We start from the raw sequence: 19,733 nt of genomic DNA on the forward strand, positions 1-19,733 counted from the left end.
GACATTGCCGTTCCGTCCAATTGGAAGATTGTGAGGGCGGGACAGGCTCCTCAAAGTGAGGCGCCGCTGTTGTCCATCAGCTGCTGACGGACTGCGTGTTGTCTCCGACGCTCCGTCCTTTTCTTGCCGCTCTCGGCGGGCTGGGTTCCACATCGCAGTCTGAGAGGCTCGATTGGGATCTGGGGTCCGGAGCAGGCAGGATGGTGCCCTGACCCGACTTCAAAAGAAGTTACGGAATGGTAATCGCGGCCTCTCCAGTTTTAGCCGCTCCAGGGCGCTCGGAGCACCAGCCATCATATCCTCCTCACTGCAACCACAGCGTGAACTACACCGCTTGTAACGCAAAGACCTCCATCATATAATTAAGGACATTTAAGAGACTCTTAGACACATGAATGATAGAGAAATGGGGGGGCTATGTGGGGGGGAAGATAGATATTAGAGTAGGATAAAATGTTGGCACAACATTGTGGGCCGATGGGCCTGTACTGTGCTGTAATGTTCTATGTTCTATAACTCTAAGTTTCTGAAACTCACCATCTGCCTTTATGACCCTATTTCCTTGACTGTCTGCCAGAATATCTCCTTAACATGCTCAGCATCAATAGCCCAGATGGTGTTGCTCTTGGAGCAGCAGTTTGGTAGAACATTGCTGGCCGCTGGCAATGCCCCAGCTTCCATTGCAGCGCATCCAGTGCAGAAGTCAGGAACTAGCAGAAGGTTGGATACCAGTGCACCTAACTGCCCAATCTGCCTCTGTACTCTGTACAAATGTCGGATAGACAACAGCAGGGATGATGGGCATGTGTTGCACAAGCCTGTTACTTTAAGTAGGGTCACCATCCTTGATTTGAAAAGATAAACCTTGGTTTCATCGGGGGGTTTTTGTATTTTAGTTCATTTTAATTTTTATATTTAATTAAAAATCTGATGATCAGAGATATTTAAGAGTTCTGAGAGCTTTAACTCTGTTTTGAGCAGCAGCCTGGGCTCAGGCACGATTGGATGCTGGTGCGGAAGCAGGAATATTGCCCATATTTTTTGGCTGACAACTCTTCAGTAAAATGCCTTATTGGAACTTTTTGCTGTACCAATGGCATGTAGTGAATATGTTCTTAAGCCAAAATTTAATTCAGCGCCATACATAACAAGAATTTCTTAAGCATTGTTGCACACAAAACAACAATTTAATTCAGCAAGATACATAACATATAACTTGGTCAAAGAGGTAGGTTTTGTCTTGGAAAGGAGGAGGCAGAAAGAAAAATCTAGAGCTGAGGACCAAGGCAGCTGTAAATATAGAATATCCATAAGGCCAGATCAGAGGCACCCAGATATTTGGAAAGCCTTTAGGGCTGGAAGTGATGGCAGAGGTAGGACTTTGCTGAATGTTGGGAAGTTGTTGTTTAGAACTATAGAAGATGTCTGTGGCAGTTGAAAAAGAGTTGCCCAACTGCAAAATATTCAAATCATCCATCTCCATCCTAGGGTTACTTTTTGGTTCCTTATATGTTGTTTCTTTGTTAGTTATCCTGTTCCTCTATATGTTATTGTAATATACCTTTAGATTTTCTTTAATTTTATTTGGCAGTTGTTTTTCATATCCTCTTTTTGCTTTCTTAATTTCATTTGTAATTTCACTCCTGCATTTTTATACACTTCTAGGTTTCTGCTACAGCTCTTGGTATCACAGTTAACCTTTGTCTGGATTTTCTATGCACCTTGTCATTGGGGGTTCTAAATTTGGCAGTTCTGTCCTTTGTAGGATCAGGTTTGTCTTGAATTCCTTGAACCTCCTCCTTGAATGCCTCCTGTTACTCTGAGGCTGATAAGTTGTGCATAGCTGTTTCCAACCACTTTTGCAAAAATCATTTCTCAGTCTAGTTACCCCAATTAAACCTTTTCTTCTATTTTATCTTTATCTTTTTCAATAACTTTGCTAAATTTAACTGAATTATCATCACTTACTCCTATGATACTCCTTCCACCCACCCAGCATCATTCATTAAAATTAAATTCTTAATTGCCCCCCTTCTTCTAATCATAAGACCACCACTCACCTATAGCCCATGCCCCTTTTTGTTGGGCTTGCTACATACTGGCTAAAGAAATTCTGCTGAATGCAGTTTGGAAATTCTCTGCCTTCTATACCTTTTACACTGACTGCATCTCATTTAAAATAAGGGTAATTTAAATCCCCCTCTATTCCAGCCCAAGCTGATAAATTTGCCCATCTAGCCCCCTTGAACTGTTTGGAGCTCACTCCCAATAGTGTGATTACCCATTTTTTAGTTTCTTAATTTAATCCATATAGCCTTATTTGATGATCCTTCCAACATATATCATTCATTCTCAAAGTTGTGATTCTCTCTTTAACCAATATTACCAACTGCCTTTTTTATTTATCCTTCTATCTTATCTGTAATCCCTGTACCCAGGAACATTAAGATGCTAGTCTTTTTCCTCTTTAAGGCTCATTTTAATTAGTAATAACTAAAACATACTCTCATTTGTTCTTGTCACTCTTAGTCGTAAGTCTTGCTGAGCTGCTGCAATGCATTTCTTAAGTTATACATATTGCAGCCACAGAATACATCCACATAGGTTGAAATCAAATGCCTGGCTGTGGCTTTGATTGTATTCACAATAAAGCAAATTATGAGAATTCTATCATATTCCTGATGTTGTCAGTAAAGACAGTGGGCAAAATTTGAGAGTTCTGGAGATTAGATAGTCTTTACAAAGTACTCTGCTTGCTTTCAATGTTGTGGTATTGAATCCACCCCATTTCAGCTTCTGACCAGTAGTGACCTTCTGAATGTTAGCAGTGGAAGACTAAGAACTAGTGAACTAATTTAACATTACCCATGGTGGAACAGTAATTGTGCAGGTTGGATGCAGGGGTTGGCCTTATTGGGATGGTTTTTTCCTGATGTTTATGTGGTTGGTTGTTTACAATATTATTTTGTGGAAAGTTCTAAAATTCCAATCTCTGTAAATGCCAGAGACAATGATGCCAAGAACCCAAACGAGCCATGAAGATAATTTAGATTAAAAGGAACTATTGTCTTGGGTTTTGAATTATGGTATATTGTTACTTTGTTTTCTCAGGATAAATTAAAAATGGGCGAATACCATGATTTGTTGACTCAATCCCTTTTTGCAACAAAGCACGTTCAGGACTGTGCAATCATAGAACTGAAAAATCTCTCTGTGATAACAACCTCCAAAGGATTCAAAGTAAGAATTTTGAATTCTTTACAATTTTAGATGACAAGTTCAACACCTTGTATAATAGATCAGAATGTTTGTTATGGTGATTGAGAGAATAAACCTCATAATTCCACCAGGGACAAAATGGGACTGGAATTCTTTGCAATTCCCATGTGAAAAAGAAAAGTACTGGTATAGAAACACTTGGAAAGTTTCCATATTTCCAGTGGCAATGGACACTGGGTTTTATTGATATGCTGCAGTCTATGGCCTGAAACATTAATGATTTCTTCAAAGACACTATCTGAGTAGCCTAAGTAACTGCAGCACCTTTTGTAGGTGGTGCACACTGCAGCCACGGTATGGTAGTGGTGAACAGATTGAATGTTTAAGGTGATGGATGAGTTACCAATTCATCAGGCAGCCTTGTCCTTGTCAGCTTTAAGCTTCTTAAGTGTTGTTGGAGCTGCACACATCCGGGCAACTGGAGGGTATTCCATTTTACTCATGACTTGTTCCTCGGTGAAAGAGATGTGGGTGTCAGGAGGGAGGTCAGTCATCACAGGATATCTAGCCTCTGATCTGTCATTGCAATCACACTATTTATCCAATTGATCCAGCAGAGTTGCTGATCAATAATAACCCCTAGGATGTTGCTAGGGGGGCACCCTGATGCCCATTGACTTCAGTTTTACCAGGGCTCCTTGATGCCACATTTGATCAAATGCTGTCTTGATATCAAGGGCAATCACTCTTACCTCATCTCTAAAATTCAGCTGCTTTGTCCATGTTTACACTAAGAGTGTAAAGGGTGCTGAGTAGTAGGTTAGTGAAATCCAAACTGAGTACCTGAACCTATGAAAGAAGATTCAAAGCTACTGTGGATATATTGATCAATAAGGGGTTGAAAGTCAATTTTGAAATGTAAAGCTAGAAATATTCAGCAAGACAGAGAGCGTATGTGGAACAAGAAGGAAGTATTTCAGATAGATGACCTTTCATCAGTCAATATTGTGATGTAGTTTCAAGGCATGACTGAAATATTCAGTTACCTGTTGTGTTATCGTGAAATTAGCCTTACTTGTATCAAACCACAATGTCTGATAAATGAAAAATATTTCTAATAACATGAAGGACTTTGTTTTTGCCAGTTGGATGCAGAGGAAACTCAAGCCTTCTTGAATGCTTTCAAGCAGCCAGACATCATTCGAGTATATGGCCTCTTCTTCAGGAATGTAAACTACACATGTGTCAGAGCAGATAAGGATTCAATATACAGTAAATATGTAAGATGAGAAGTACCTTTTAGTTAAAATAAAATTGGTAGTTAATCCATTTCTGTTCACTATTTACAGTATGTTGTAAACTACACAACTGTACCCTTCTTTGGTGCATATTTCCATTAACTGTTTGTACTAGAAACTAATTGATCTGAATGAGAAATATTTGAGGCAAGAATAATCTGCTAAAGTGTTTTAAACAAAAATGATTTATTGGTTGAGTTCTTTGTAATGCATTTTGAGTCTTCTATTCAAACTATGCATCAGTTTTTGTTGGGTTAATTTAAAAGTAATACATAGTTATGAATTAAGCTGTTTAATAATTTATGCTGGTTGTTTTGAACAGAATGAAGAGGGCCTTATATTAGTAAAGACTGGAATGTACATAATCTGTGCCACTTACACAAAGGGGATGTATCCAAGTGTATGTGTTGAGGCAGTGGAGAAGTTAAGTGAGTATTGGGCAAATTTTATTCTTGTATTTGTAAAATGCATGCAGCAAGTTTAGAGTACTCAGGAGTGGAATTAGTTTATGATTGTCACTTGTACAGAGGTACAGTGAAAAACTTGTCTTACATACCATTCATACAGATCAATTCATTACACAGTGCATTGAGGAAGTTCAAGGCAAAACAACACAGAATGCAGAGTAAAGTATCACAGCTACAGAGGAAGTGTAGTGCAGGTAGACAATAAGGTGCAAGGTCATGACGAGATAGATTGTGAGGTCAAGAGTCCATCTCATCATACTAGGGAACCGTTCAATAGTCTTATAATAGTGGGATAGGAGCCTGGTGTTACGTGTTTTCAGGCTTTTTATCTTCTGCCTGATGGGGGAGGGGAGAAGAGAGAATGTCCTGGGTGGGTGGGGGTCTTTGATTATGCTGGTTGCTTTACCAAGGCAGCAAGAGGTATAAACAGAGCCCATGGAGGGGAGGCTACATTCGTGATATGCTGAGCTGTGTCCACAATTCCCTGCAATTTCTTGTGGTCCCGGGCAGAGCAGTTGCCATACCAACCTGTGACGCATCCAGATAGGATGCTTTTTATGGTGCATCGATAAAAGTTGGTGAGTGTCAAGGGAGACATGCCAAATTTCTTTAGCTTCCTGAGGAAATAGAGATGCTAGTGAACTTTCTTGGCAATGGTGTCTACATGGTTAGACTAGGACAGGCTATTGGTGATGTTCACTCCTCTCGATCTCAGAACCATTGATGTAGACAAGGGCATGTGCACCAACCCCCTTCCCGAAGTCAATGACCAGCTCTTTTGTTTTGCTGACATTGAGGGAAAGGTTGTTGTTGTGACATCACTAAGTGCTTTATCTCCTTCCTCATCGTTATTTGGAATATGGCCCACCACAGTGGTATCATCTACAAAGTACATACATTTTCAGTAGCCATTTTTAAGGTCCTGACAAGAAACTTGCAAGAAAAGATCAGGGATATGGAATGAGAAGAAATGTAGCAGTTTGCATGTAAAGTGGGCTAAATGACAAAGAGCCAAGAGTTGAGGTCAGTGAGAGTTATATTCATAATGGTGAAGGTTAGGAAGTCTGGCAGTGTTTACAAAATCAAATTAAGAATAATCTTAAGCATGATTTCATTTGCATTCGCTTTTACTTATCCTATTACAAAAGGAACATCAAATCCAAGTGTTGTACAATTTTAGAAGATTTCACCTTTCTCTAGTCAGTGATGAACAGGCAAAATTTTCTATGATTCATACAAAACAAAAACAAGCTTCTCGAGTTCAAGTAATGTGCGCCTCAAGTGCAAAACATCTAATAGAAATTTGTCTCTTTTTTTAAAGGTGACTACTTCAAAACAAAGGGTAAATGAAAGGATCAAAACTGGGTGTATGGTGATATACATGGATCCTAAAGCACACTGAAAAAGGGAAAACAACTTGGTAAATCATGCTTAGATTTTCTAAAGCCCAGACACATCATAGGCTTTGCTCCATCTACCTCTCTATCAGAAGCAAAGTCAATATTTCATAGAAAGCATGAAATATTTCATAGCATGCTTTATATTATTGTAGAAAATCTTTTACTTGTAGAAATAAATTCAAATACTGTTTATAGTTTACAAGTCCTATTCCTTCTCACCACTGACCAAATGTAACCTTTGAGTCAGCCTGGCACACTTCTTTGTATCTGTGTTACTGTGCTAATTAAATTAATATAAATTATGATCTGCATTGGTTGTTATGTGCAGAATCACATAAAATATACAGTATAACTCTAAAAACAAGTCTGTGCTGGCTTCTTGACTTCCTAACCAACAGGTCACAATCAGCAAGGATAGGCCTCAGCAGCTCGCCCTTAATTATTCTCAATATTGGTGCCCCACAAGGCTGTGTCCTCAGCCCCTACTCTAATCTTGATACACTTACGACATGTGGCCAGATTCTGCTCTAACTCCATCTACAAGTTTGCAGATGATACTATCATAGTGGGCTGCATCTCAAATAACAATGAGTTGGAGTTCAGGAAGGAGATAGAGAGCCTAGTGACATGGTGTCATGACAACAACCTTTTCCTCAAAGGAGCAAAACAAAAGAGCTGGTCATTGACTTCAGAAAGGGGGGTAGTGCACATGGTTCTGTTTACATCAACAGTGCAGAGGTCAAGAGGGCTGAGAGCTTCAAGTTCGTTGGAGTGAACATTACTAATAGCCTGTCCTAGTCCAATCACGTAGACACCATGGCCAAGAAAGCTCATCAGTGCCTCTACTTCCTCAGGAGGCTAAAGAAATTTGGCATGCCCCCTTTGTCCCTCACCAATTTTTATCAATGCACTATAGAAAGCATCCCATTCAGATGCATCACATCCTGGTATGGCAACTGCTCTGATTGTGACCACAAGAAATGGCAGAGAGTTGTGGACATAACTCAGCAAATCACAGAAACCACCCTCCGCTCCATGAACTCTGTCTACACTTCTTGCTGCTAAGGTAAAGTAGTCAACATAAAGACCCCACTCACCCCAGACATTCTTTCTTCTTCCCCCTCCATTGGGCAAAAAATACAAAAGCCTGAAAGCACATACCACCAGGCTCAAGGACAGCTTCTATCCCACTGTTATAAGACTATTGAACAGTCCCCTAGTACGATAAAATAGACGTGACCTCACAAATCTATGTCATTATGGCCTTGCACCATATTGTCTAACTGCACTTAATCTGTAACTGTAACACTTTATTCTGCATTCTATCAGGCACAGTAGTGTAGCAGTTAGCCTAATGCTATTACAGCACCAGCGACCTGGATACGATTCCGGCTGCCATCTGTAAGGAGTTTGTACATTCTCCCCGTGTCTGTGTGGGTTTCTTCCAAGTGCTCTGGTTTCCTTCCACATTCCAAAGACATACGGGTTAGGAAGTTGTGGACATGCTATGTTGGTGCCAAAAGCATGGCAACATTGTGGGCTGCCCCCAGAACACTCTACGCAAAAGATACATTTCACTGTATGTTTCGACATACATGTGACTAAAGATATCTTTTTACCTTGAAATACTTCAATGCACTGTTGTAATGAAATGATCTGTATGGCAGTATGCAAGACAAGTTTTTCGCTGTACCTTGGTACACATGACGATAATAAACCGATTTACCTATTTTACTATTCCATTTACAAATTAAAATATTGAACATTATTAATTGCATGTGCCTATTTTGTGAAAATATTAGATATTTGAATAAAACACTAACTGTGACTCCTCTCACACCATCTCTCTTATCTCAGTGTTTGGAGTCTCTTTCTGCTCTCCTGTACTTAATCTAGTTTCCTACTGAATGCATCTAAGCTTTTTTGCCTCATCCACTCCCTATGGTAGCTTCACCTTCCAACTTCTCTCTGAATAAACTGAGGAAAAAGTCTGGAAAAAAAAAAAAAAAGAAAAACAAAATAACTCTTTTCCCTCTTAGAATTTATTTATAAAGGTCTTTTATATACATCACCTGGCTTCCGATTATTCCATAAGGGAAAACATTGGAGTAAAAATTTATCTTGGTTGCTTGCACTAAAGTCCCAGTATTTTGAGTTACTCACATTGTACTCCACCTCTTCAACTTCAAAATCAGGTCATATTAAATCTTACCTTTTCTCAGTAAAGTCTTCCTAACTTGTTCAATTTTTCTCATTAGCTTTAATCTCTCAATTCTCCAATCAGAGATGTCTTAATTGATTCAATGAGCCACTGAGTTTAATTATCATGGCTTTACGAAATTCAAGATTTACGACGACAAACTGGTTTTTTCTTTGATTTATTCTGCATAAAAATCTGAATTTAGAGTAATAGTGTTTAGATGGACTGGAAACTAACCAGAACTTTTTTTTATTTATTTGAATCCTTTTTAATGGACATTGTGATTTGCCAGCAATGAAAGGCTAATTTTAATATTATTAAAGGCACCTGGTGCCATATCACCTTCATGGGCAAAAGAATGCATCATATTTCATCAATGCATCATATAAGGGGCTGGAGGCTATTCTTCTATTTCCTTATTGTCTGTCAGATGAACTTGTATTTGATCACATGGTGCCACATTTTTACACGCAATGCAATCCAATTTCAATGAAATTTCATGTGTTTTGTGCAGAGTATGATTTTTATTCTGGTTTTTCTGCATTTGATGCACCAACAGACAAACAATCCCAGACATGTGCAATGATGTACAACAACATGTGCATGTGAGGAAGCCATGTCTGTAATTGTCAATGGTGAATACATTGTCCAGGCAGTCAGTGGCCATTCACGCAGAAGCAGATTTCCATTGTGACCATGAGAACTGTTCTGCTTAACTTTGCAGGTACCCGCCCTTTGCTTGATACCACACTGAGTTTGGGAGAAGGTCCAGGTCCCAGAGATCATGGTGGAGATGGGATTGTAAGGAGGGAGATGTGGATCAACTAATCAATGGATATAGTGCAAATTGCAAGAGATTAGTGTGGTGCTAGGCAGGGATGGAAGAGGATTAACGTTCAGGGCTAGACTTGCCTTGGTAATCTAGGACACCAACTCATCTGGGTTCCCTTTAAGTTAAGTACATGCCTTTCAGACCCCTGATGCCTCCTTCCATGCCAATAGCCATTTCCTAATCCTTGCCTTTACCAACCAATGTTTTCTTGACAATCCTATAACCCCATCTTTCAGCATTTCCTGTTTTATTTCAGATCCCCACCTACCAACTTATCCATCTGATTGAAACTCCTCCAACAATAAGCCACCCTTGACTGGCCTATTCTCAGCACACATTGGACCCCCAGATTGCTAGGGCAAGCCTATCCCCAAATATTGATTCTAACCCCAACAATCCCCTGCAACTTATACTGCATGCCTTACAATCCTTGTACCATCACCATCTTTATCATGAACTCAGACCTTGTCGCAAACTCAGTATGGCATCAAGGAATCTGAATAAAACAGAAATCAAGGGGCATCAGAAAAAAACTACTTGAATGGTTGGGGTTGTAGCTCTGGAAAAGAAAGTGGATTGTGGTTGTTGGAGATCATTCCTCCCTGCCCCAAGACATTATTGCAGGAGTTCCTTGGGGTAGAACCAAGGCCAATCAACTTCCCAGCTACTTCATCAAAGACTTTACTCCCATCATCAGGTCAAAAATGGAGCTGTTCGCCAGTGATTGTATTATTTTCAAGTCCATTTGCAATTCTTCAATAAATGAAGCAGTCCATGCATGCATACAGCAAGATCTAGATAACATTCATGTATGGGCTGATAGGTGATACATCATTTTTGTCAGGCAATGACCATCTCCAACGAGAGAGAAGTTAACCAGACATTCAATAGCAGTAACCTCATTGAGTTCCCCATCATCAACATCCTGCCCCAACAATCACCCCCCAACACCTCAAAGCCTTTCTACCACCTAGAAGGCACAAATCTGGAGTATGATAGAATACTCTCCATTTGACTAGATGATCGCAGCTCAAACAATATTCATTAAACTCGATGAGGCAAAACACCCCACTTGATTAGCATCCCTTCCAAGACTCTAAACATTTAATTTTCTCTGTCACCTGCACACAGTGGCTGCAGGGTGTACCATTCCAGAAGATGTACTGAATTGCTCACCTAGGCTACTCTAAAAACTGCTGCCAAACCAATGTTCTTTATCACCAAGAAGGACAAAGGCAGCAGATACACGAGAACACTATCACCTATGCATTTCCCTCCTAACTTGCAAAAGTATCACTTCCCTCATCATCACTGGTCTAAATCCTGGAACTCTTTCCTCCTAGGATTATGAGGGCCCCTTAAACAGAAGGACTGTAGAGATTCAAGATGGGGGCTTATCGCCACTTCTGGAGGACAACATTGGATATGCCAGTAAGGCCACATCCTGAAAAATAAATATATAAAAAAGTGTTTCTGGGCTTACCTTAACTTCTTTACCCACTCTCTGTAAAGGCCTTGAGTGTGCAAGCTTTTTCATTAGAGTATAAGATATTAAGTCTTGCACACTACTGAATTTACTACCAATGAACAAACTGGCCTGCTGCAAACAGTCTGGGTTGTGGGCATCTAGAGGTACCAAACAATTTCTCAGCAATCATAGTGTGTCTTAAAACAGCAGCTTTCCTAATTAGTCAATTACTAATCTAATTTGCTATATATATATTACCTTGTTATTTATAAATTAGTTGTAATTCTCACAACAGTGGCCATAGTGAAAAAAGATCATCATTGGCTCCAAAGTGATCAGTGGCTGCACTTCAGAATAATTTAATTGGCTGTAAAGTGTTTTGGGAAGTTCTGAGGTAGAGGAAGACACTTTGTATGTACAAATCTTTACTTCTAGAATGCAAAAGGGATTTTATAAGAACAAGTCATCTTTTATGTTTGTTTTATTTTTTTCAGTATTAAAATATTTGTGTGCAATGAGTAAGGCCAAATTTGTGTATGTTTCCAAAATAATCAAAGATGGTTGCAACATTTACAATAATCCAGAAGAATATGAAGAATGCAAAAGGCAGAGTGTGAAAAGAAAGGCTTACATAAAAAGCACCATATATTCAAATCTCTTTACACAAATCATTTTGATATGATACTGGTAGAAAAGAACATTACAATACAAGCTTTCAGTGGGACTTGAGAAGCAACAAGGCAATTGACATCATTGAAAGTTCATGATTGATTAACAATATTTAGTTTTAACACTCCAAGTACGAGGCTGGATCACACTGCTCTCTAACTGATGATTTGGCAGAGAACTGCATCACTTGGATTAATTTATTCCTGACTTCCAATCCTGAGTATTACAATGCAGAAGTCAGGATTGAGTTAGAGGTCAAATGCTGGGACATCTGACATCACGCTTCACCATGCAGATTACATCTGATCTTCAAGTTTACACCAGCCAGCACAGCCCCATTCACCTTGCTGGAGTCACCAATCCAGATGAGTGTTTTTTTTCTTGTCTTTGTTTCTATTCTTTTAATATGTTGTTGAATATTGTTTTTTTTATTTTTGAAAATAATTTGTTTTTATTATTCAAATCTATTTCAACTGTTCTTAAATATATCAGATCATCAGGCAAGGTTCACCAGCTGAGGCCCAGGGATTGCTCTGCATCACAGGACTTCTGTAATGGTGCTCTCTAGAAGACCTTTTGATCCATAGGGCCTCAAAAAATCTACCCACAGGAATAATGTGGGGTTGAAGTGCAAGCACAAGAAGTGGGTTGGTTTGAGTGCAATTTGTCCAAGTATATTTCATGATGAATGTAATGCAAAGCAAGGAAGACCAGGAGATCAGGTAATACTTGAAATCACTTTTTAATTACACAGGCTATTGCATTTAGAACCTTTAGCTTAACCATCAGATGATTATTAAGGACAGCTGAGATATCTGCATTTGTTTTTTTTCTCCACCCCCCCCCACCCCACCCCCCCCCCACCCCCCACCAGAGGATCACAAGGTTACCAGTTTACATAGCACATTTTTCCCAATTTTATTTTCAAATATGAGATAGCAGTAGTTTTGAAATATTAAAGAAGCTTTAAAATCCCAATTAATTAGAACTTATCTAAAAGTTTTTTTTTACAAAATCTTGCCAATAAAAATAAATAAGAATGTGCCAGAATGTACATCTAAAGCACCTTTGGCAGAGACATTGTATTGGAATTGGTGACATACATCTCCAAAGCATGACCAGGAATTATCACATGTACATAACCACACTATTTCAAATCTTTGTCTAATGTCATGATAAAATTGTTTATTTTCTCTTTCATCTTCTCATCCATGAATTTCTTGAATTGTTCTCGTTCCTGTAAACGGTCATACTTCTGTTTCTCCACTTCTTTTTGATAAATATTATCAATGCTGGCTAGACGACGCAATTCTTTGTGTGTTAAACATTGGATATCACCATCATCTGTACTTTTACGCAGGGACGTGGTTGACTTAGACCTTCTGAAACAAGATGGCCCTGAAGCAATTTCACCAACAGCAGAGGGCATATGAGATCTTTTCTTCATATATTGTTTTCCCAAAAGCCTTGCATCAAATTCATCTTGAACAAAATTGGGACTGGTTCTACCATTTAATCCAGCCCAAGTACCCAACAAACTTGCACGTTGCTGTCCAGATTGCAGATTACTTTGTGTTGATGAAGCAGCTGTCTTACCCCTTCCAATAAACAAAGGATTCATTTTAACTCCCTTTGAATTCCAGTCTGGATTAGTCTCATCTTTCTCTCCCCTGCTCGCAGTTTTTAATTGCAAAATTAAATCATCTAATTTAAAATTTTGGAGTATTGATTTTTGTCTTAACAGATTCTGAAGTTCCTCTGTCACAGTTGTACTTTCTTGCTGCAATGATGACAGAACAACGCGATGGCCACGGTACAGATGGTCCAGTCTACTGTGTAAGAGCATATCTTCTTTTTTGTTTCTCAAGTGTGCATCCACTGTCAGCATTGGAGAGTTCTTTGCCGACTTGTTCATAATTGTATTATTAGTGGAATGTATTCCCAGAACAACCTCTTGATATGTTGACCTAAAATATTAGTGCTGATGATAAAATAATAAAATGTTGTTAATTAGGCATGCTTTGTTTGGGTATTTAAAAAAAAGCTTTGAAACAACTCTTTCCTTGAATTTATTGAACTTTCTTCAGGCTGTCTTTCAACATCTGTCAAAGCACCCATTAATGTGGTCATTGCTGCTATATTAACAGCAACAACTGCAAATGCCCAACCCCATAGTCTCTCAAACCTCCCACCTTGCTCTTTAATGTTTGGTGAAATGCTCCCTCGATATGAAAGGCAGTCATTCTCGCCTCCCCTCTGCAACAGCTCTCTTCTCTATCTTTACACCTCAGCTCTGACAAGATCTGAGGCTGATTATAAGTATCACTATACAGCACTGTCCACTACACCTTTCAATGGTTTATTAATCCAATTAGATGTATTCTGAAGCTATACCATTTATGATATTCTCTATCACCTTGCGTATTGTTACCTAAAAATGAAAATTGTGTCATCTCCACAGGACAATAAGTCCATCAAAACAACCACAGACAGTTGCAAGTGCAACAGGTGAGAATGAGGTCAAGTAGGAATTTTTCCCTCATTATTTCTGGGTCAGTTATATCATTCTTGGCTCTATGGGTTAAAAGCCCACTCCAGAGCACAAAAGTTTTGGTGCCATCTTTTGGATGAGACATTAAACCAATGTTGTCTGCTCTCATTGGTGGAGGTACAGGATGCCATAGCGTAGTTTCTAGGAAGGACAGGCAAATTACCGTCAGATCCTCATCAATATTTTTTCCTTGCTCGGCCATTAAAGACAGTTTATTACACTGCTGGTTGTTGTGTGCATATTGACTTCTGAGTTTCCTGAAAAGGTGGCTGTACTTCAGAAGGGCAACTATCATATGGGAACCCCTCCAAGATCCCCTCCAAAGCATGCACCATTCCGATTTGGAAATACATTGCCATTCCTTCATTGTCACTAAGACCAAATCTTGAGACTCCCTATCCAATAGCACTGAGGGAATATCCTCATCAGAGGGACTGCAGTGGTTCATAAAGGTGGCTCATCACCACTGTCTCATGGGGCAATTAGAGAATGGCAATAAACACCCACTTCTCATAAATGATTAAAAAGCTGAACAGATAACCAAAGAAGTGGTCAAATAAATCAACTTTTCCAGATGGGGTTTCTAACCTGCACTTATGATGGGATCTGTACTTTTCCAGATGGGGAAAAATATCCTTATTTAAAAGCTACAAAAAGAGACAACCTCTAATTTGGTCAGAAGGGACTGATTACAGCATTGCACATTATTGAACAATGGTATTTCCTTTTATTCCAGAAATTCAAAATCCATTAATCAGAATCTTTGTTCTTGCTCTAAATCAAGGTTCTCAGAAGAATGGCAACAACATTCAGGCATCAGATTAATCTCTTATCCTATGAAAGCCTCCAAAGACCTTGATCACAAAAGAACTAAGACGTACCACAGTATGCACCAGGTCAAGATGCTAAGTGCTCATATTGGGAGAGAATTACATTCCAGAATATTTTCTAACAATATAACACACTCACTGATACAGTGGATTATATACTTTAAGTATAACAAGCTAAATTTTGCAAACATTCTTACCTTCAACCTGTAATTCTCCTGATAAAACACTACTTATAATAATTAACATAACTTCCTTCCATATATAATTGAATTTTAGTTCAAATAACTTGCTTCATTTCCAAACTGTGCATTCAATGCACACGGCTGTGAATGTTTACCTAAACTAAAGAAGCTTTAAATGCTTGCTGAGCTTATCTGGCAATCCTGGTTAACCCCTATGTAATCATACACCTGAGATACTGTAACACCAGTAACTTTGAATCAGTTCATGAACAAAAGCACAATGAGAATAAAGTATTGTACATTTCCAAACTGTTTTTCCTTTGGAGTTTGACAAGAGGATTCAATTTATAAAGACATTTAAAATTCTTTAATATGATATAAAAAGATTTATTGATCTCCAAAAGGCAAGCAATGTGTTAATGTTTTTGTTTTAGTTTGTTGCTATAGTAATGCTGCATTTGGTTCTAGGATTTAATCCATGCAAAGTTTAATCCTAAATTGCTGGTTTCAGGTATCTTTTTATAATGAATATGAATTCTAATCACAAAGCATATTATGCTCTATCTTCTTTGTTCAGCTTATTATATTTCATCCTTTATTGTCAACAAGAATGAAATAGCTGAAAATGTCAAGTGTTCAGCTTAAGCTTGTGTGCCATATGTTTGTATCATAGGTGGGTCTGCAACACATGATTAGGCCTGCACTGATAATTATTTGACTGAATGATAGTGGGGGAATGCCAAAGATTTTGTATTAATTACAAATTGCAATAACCCCATACAATGTCTAAGTTCAAACGGTCAAATACCTTTCTCTAAATCTATGGTTTCTGGCATTAGTCTTACTAACGGCAATTGCAATATGTATGCAAGAGTATTTTCAGAATATGATCATGCAAAATAGTTCAATTCAACCATATTACAACCTTAAATTGCTATTTTACATGCATAGGCTCTCAATTTATTTAAAAAGTCCATGATTTTCTGTTAGATTCTTGCTGGGAGAAGTTTCTATAGCAGTCAACCAATTTTTTTAATATATATGACACTCAGGAGCTACCATTGGTGGCTGTTCATCATGACCATTCTTTGCATGTGAGACAAGGCGGAAAAACCTCCCTGATCAGCTACTGCAGCTTTAGCTGAAAAATCAAACTCCTTAGAGGTTCTGTTTTTCCTATTTCTTCATTCAACTTTCATCAATAGGAGATTCCTGTAATTTCTGCTGGGATTCTGGTGCTCCCATTGCAAGCAATCAGGGTTCTCAATTTCATTCAAAAAGCTCCTTCTCCATTTTAGGCTCGGTATTTCCATAAGTCAGCAAGCATGCTGCAATTTTTTTCCAAGAGGTCCTTAAGCACTTTCATGAGTCTTTTCCTCTGTCCACCTGGTAACCCGTTGTTGTGACAGAGCTTCAATTAAGTCTGGCTTGAACCCTGGTCATTGCAGCTATAAGATCTTTATTAGTCACATGTACATCAAAACACACAGTGAAATGCATCTTTTGTGTAGCGTGTTCTGGGGGCAGCCCGCAAGTGTTGCCATGCTTCCAGCGCCAACATAGCATGCCCACAACTTCCTAACCCGTATATCTTTGGAATTCGGGAGGAAACCGGAGCACCTGGAGGAAACCCATGCAGACACAAGGAGAATGTACAAACTCCTTACAAAGGGTGGCTGGAATTGAACCCAGGTCGCTGGTGCTGTAATAGCGTTCTGCTAATCGCTATACTACTGTGCCAGCCCTACCATGAGTAGCAGCTCTACTAACTGTGCCACCCATTGCTGGGTGGAAGATTGGGAAAAGTGTTGGGGCGATGATGCAGCTTTGCTTGACACCAGTCTGTACAAAGGTTGGATATGAGATCACAAAAGACACAAGATGGAGATGAATTAATAAGGACAGCCAAATTTGAGACTTCTCAACAGCACCTTTTAATTGACGAAGTCAAAGGCTTTTGTGAGATCAGAGAAATCCATGCATAGTGGTTGATCCTTCCTCTTTCCAGAGATGAGGTTGTGATTTTATGAATGAAGATCCTGCCTTCAAGCTTTAGAACTTCAGCAGGGATACCACCTGCTAGGCTTTTTCAACTTCTTATTGGTCAGGTGTGGTGGTAAGACCTGAAGGATATATTGCCACAGAATGGATTCAATGGCACTCTGAGTCTGCATTTAGTTTCCACAGAAAGGCTCATTAATAGGGAGGTCTGGAAGTATTTTAGTTGCAATCGTTAAAAATGTTACACTCCACCACCACAGTTGAGGAGATGAACTAGATCAAACTGAGACTAAATTGGAATAATGGCTTTATCCACTTTGGAGAAAACTGACAGATACTTGTACCATGCTTATAAGGCACAAGTCAGGAATGTGAATGAATAGTCTTCACTTCCCGGATAAGTGCAGTTCCAACAACATTCAAGAATCTGAATACCATCCAGCTTGGTTGCAAACCTATCTACCCTGGCACAACATGGCTGTAGTGTGTACCATCTACAAAATGCACTAGCACAGAAATCACCAGCCTCAGCTATTCCTACAGCACCTACCAAATCCAAGACCAAGGCCACCAAGACAATCTTACAAGTTTATTATCTTCAAAGGTAGGGGAGTTAAGATTACCGTATATTGGATAGCTCTAGTGGATCCTATTGGGACAAAAACATCAAAAGCCTGACAATTGACATCAGCTGGGTGTTTTGCAGACTTTTAGGAACTAGTGAGTACACAGGGATGTCCCAGAACAACTGCCATTCAGAAGAGGAGCTCTTTTTTTTAATAGTCTGCTCCAGTCATATTCCTTAGAAGTATGATTTTGCTGTCATTGGTAACTATATTCACAATTGAAGTAGTTTTAAAATAATTTCTGTATTGAGAATGCCAGCTCAGAGATGAATCCCATTCCCCACTAATTTCCCTGCAACTTACACTCCACACATTTCCATCATATCTACACTAGAGGCAATTTACAGTAGCCAATTAACCTCTTCATATGCATGCATATGGCACATTAAAAAACTAGAGCATCCATGGGCAGAGAGAGAATGTGCAAACTCCACATGGACAGCACTGGAGGTCAGGATTGAATCAGGGTTGCAGGAGCTGTGCAGTGACAAGTCTACTAATTGTGCCACTATGCTGCCAAATATAGTATAATATACATTAATGAATAAAGCTTACATTTTTAATGAGTCTTGATGAATGTCAGTGAATTTTCACTATATATTAGACTTCCCCTTTAGGGGACTTCCAATTATTCTCAAAAAAGACAGCAATTCTCCTTGCTGATCTCTGAATGTTATTTCTGTTCCCATGGATTTGGGAATGGCAGAACTTCTATCATCTCATAGATGCAGGAACTCTCTTGGCTAATCTCAGAATAGTTGCAAATGAAATTTTCCTAACATTTGCAAAGAGCTGGCTATACAATTGAGTGGAAGTACTGAAATCAAAACCAAGGCTATTAAGTTTAAGAATGATAGGGGCCATGAATGCACAGGGTCTGTCTAAACTTGTGCGTAAAGGCAACTTTTAAAAATAAATAAGTGATCCATTTTAATTTTTAACAGTGTTGGCTAGATATGGGAATGGGAATATAAAAAGGTACCACAGATCAATGAGGAATTGAACAAGGCATCTATCCACTGTCATTGCTGATCGATAAAATAATAGCCCTTCAGCTATGTTCAATAAAATAATGAAAAAATAATTGGAAGACTGGGCAGGCATAATAACACACAACCATTGGTCCACTTCATGCTTGTTCTAGTCTTTGCATTTGATATTGCCGAGTGAATCTCATCCCAAAACATTACATTTATTTATTCTAGAATTCAAACCCTTGTTTTCAAACTTCCAATGGCCTATTTTCTGCCTATCTCTACAATCTAGTCCTACCACCCTCTCAGATATCTGCGTTCCTCCAATTCTCTTCCTTATCTCTGAATTTAATTACTTCACCACTAATGTCTATTCGCTTGCCAAAACCTTTCCTCTCTAAAATACTTTCCTCTTTTAAAATACTTTCCTCTTTTAAAATGCTCCTTAAAACCTATCTCTTGGATCAACCTAGTTACTGTCTGCATTACATCTTTGCCTCAAATTGTGTTTGATAATGCTGTAGTGAAGCATTTAGGGACATTTTTGCTATATTATAGGTACTTTATCAATATACGTCCTTATTACTGTTACTAAGCTATTTAATATCACTAAAAAACACCAAGGAATATAGCAACCGAGTTGAACAAAAGACCATCAGGTTGATACCAAGCAACAAGATGTGGCTACTAACTGAAAAAAAAATTAGTACCTACAGGAAATGAAAGTGTGACTGAAAGTGGAAGTCCACAAGATGCCTTTATCCCCCTACTGCCATAAATTAAGATTCTCCTATTAAAATAACACAAATCTAAATATTTGGATTAACCTAAGTAGTGACACAAGGGTGCCTTTTTGCTAAGATATATAAACAAAACTAACCCTATGGTTACCAGAAGATCAAATGTTGGGGGCATGCTATGTTGGCGCCGGAAGCGCGGTGACACTTGCGGGCTGCCCCCAGAACACTCTACGCAATAGATGCATTTCACTGTGCGTTTTGATGTATATGCAACTA

The 19,733-nt window shown here is 38.8% G+C and overlaps 1 protein-coding gene across 2 annotated transcripts; it reads left to right on the plus strand.

Moving 5' to 3' along the window:
• Window positions 1-102: 102 nt before the first annotated feature.
• On the plus strand, window positions 103-10,780 carry pfn4 (profilin family member 4). 2 transcript variants are annotated; one of them, XM_052024864.1, is made up of 5 exons: window positions 103-239; window positions 3,112-3,240; window positions 4,365-4,499; window positions 4,840-4,945; window positions 10,760-10,780. In XM_052024864.1, the coding sequence occupies exons 1-5, from the start codon at window positions 237-239 to the stop codon at window positions 10,765-10,767; spliced, it is 381 nt and encodes a 126-aa protein (XP_051880824.1). In that variant the 5' UTR covers window positions 103-236; the 3' UTR covers window positions 10,768-10,780. The 2 variants fall into 2 exon arrangements, with proteins under 2 accessions (XP_051880824.1, XP_051880823.1); XM_052024863.1 differs by lacking the exon at window positions 10,760-10,780 and adding an exon at window positions 6,306-6,631.
• The last annotated feature ends 8,953 nt before the right edge of the window (window positions 10,781-19,733 follow it).

This window comes from Pristis pectinata, chromosome 10, assembly GCF_009764475.1.
Source record: "Pristis pectinata isolate sPriPec2 chromosome 10, sPriPec2.1.pri, whole genome shotgun sequence".
In the NCBI taxonomy this organism is placed as follows: domain Eukaryota; kingdom Metazoa; phylum Chordata; class Chondrichthyes; order Rhinopristiformes; family Pristidae; genus Pristis; species Pristis pectinata.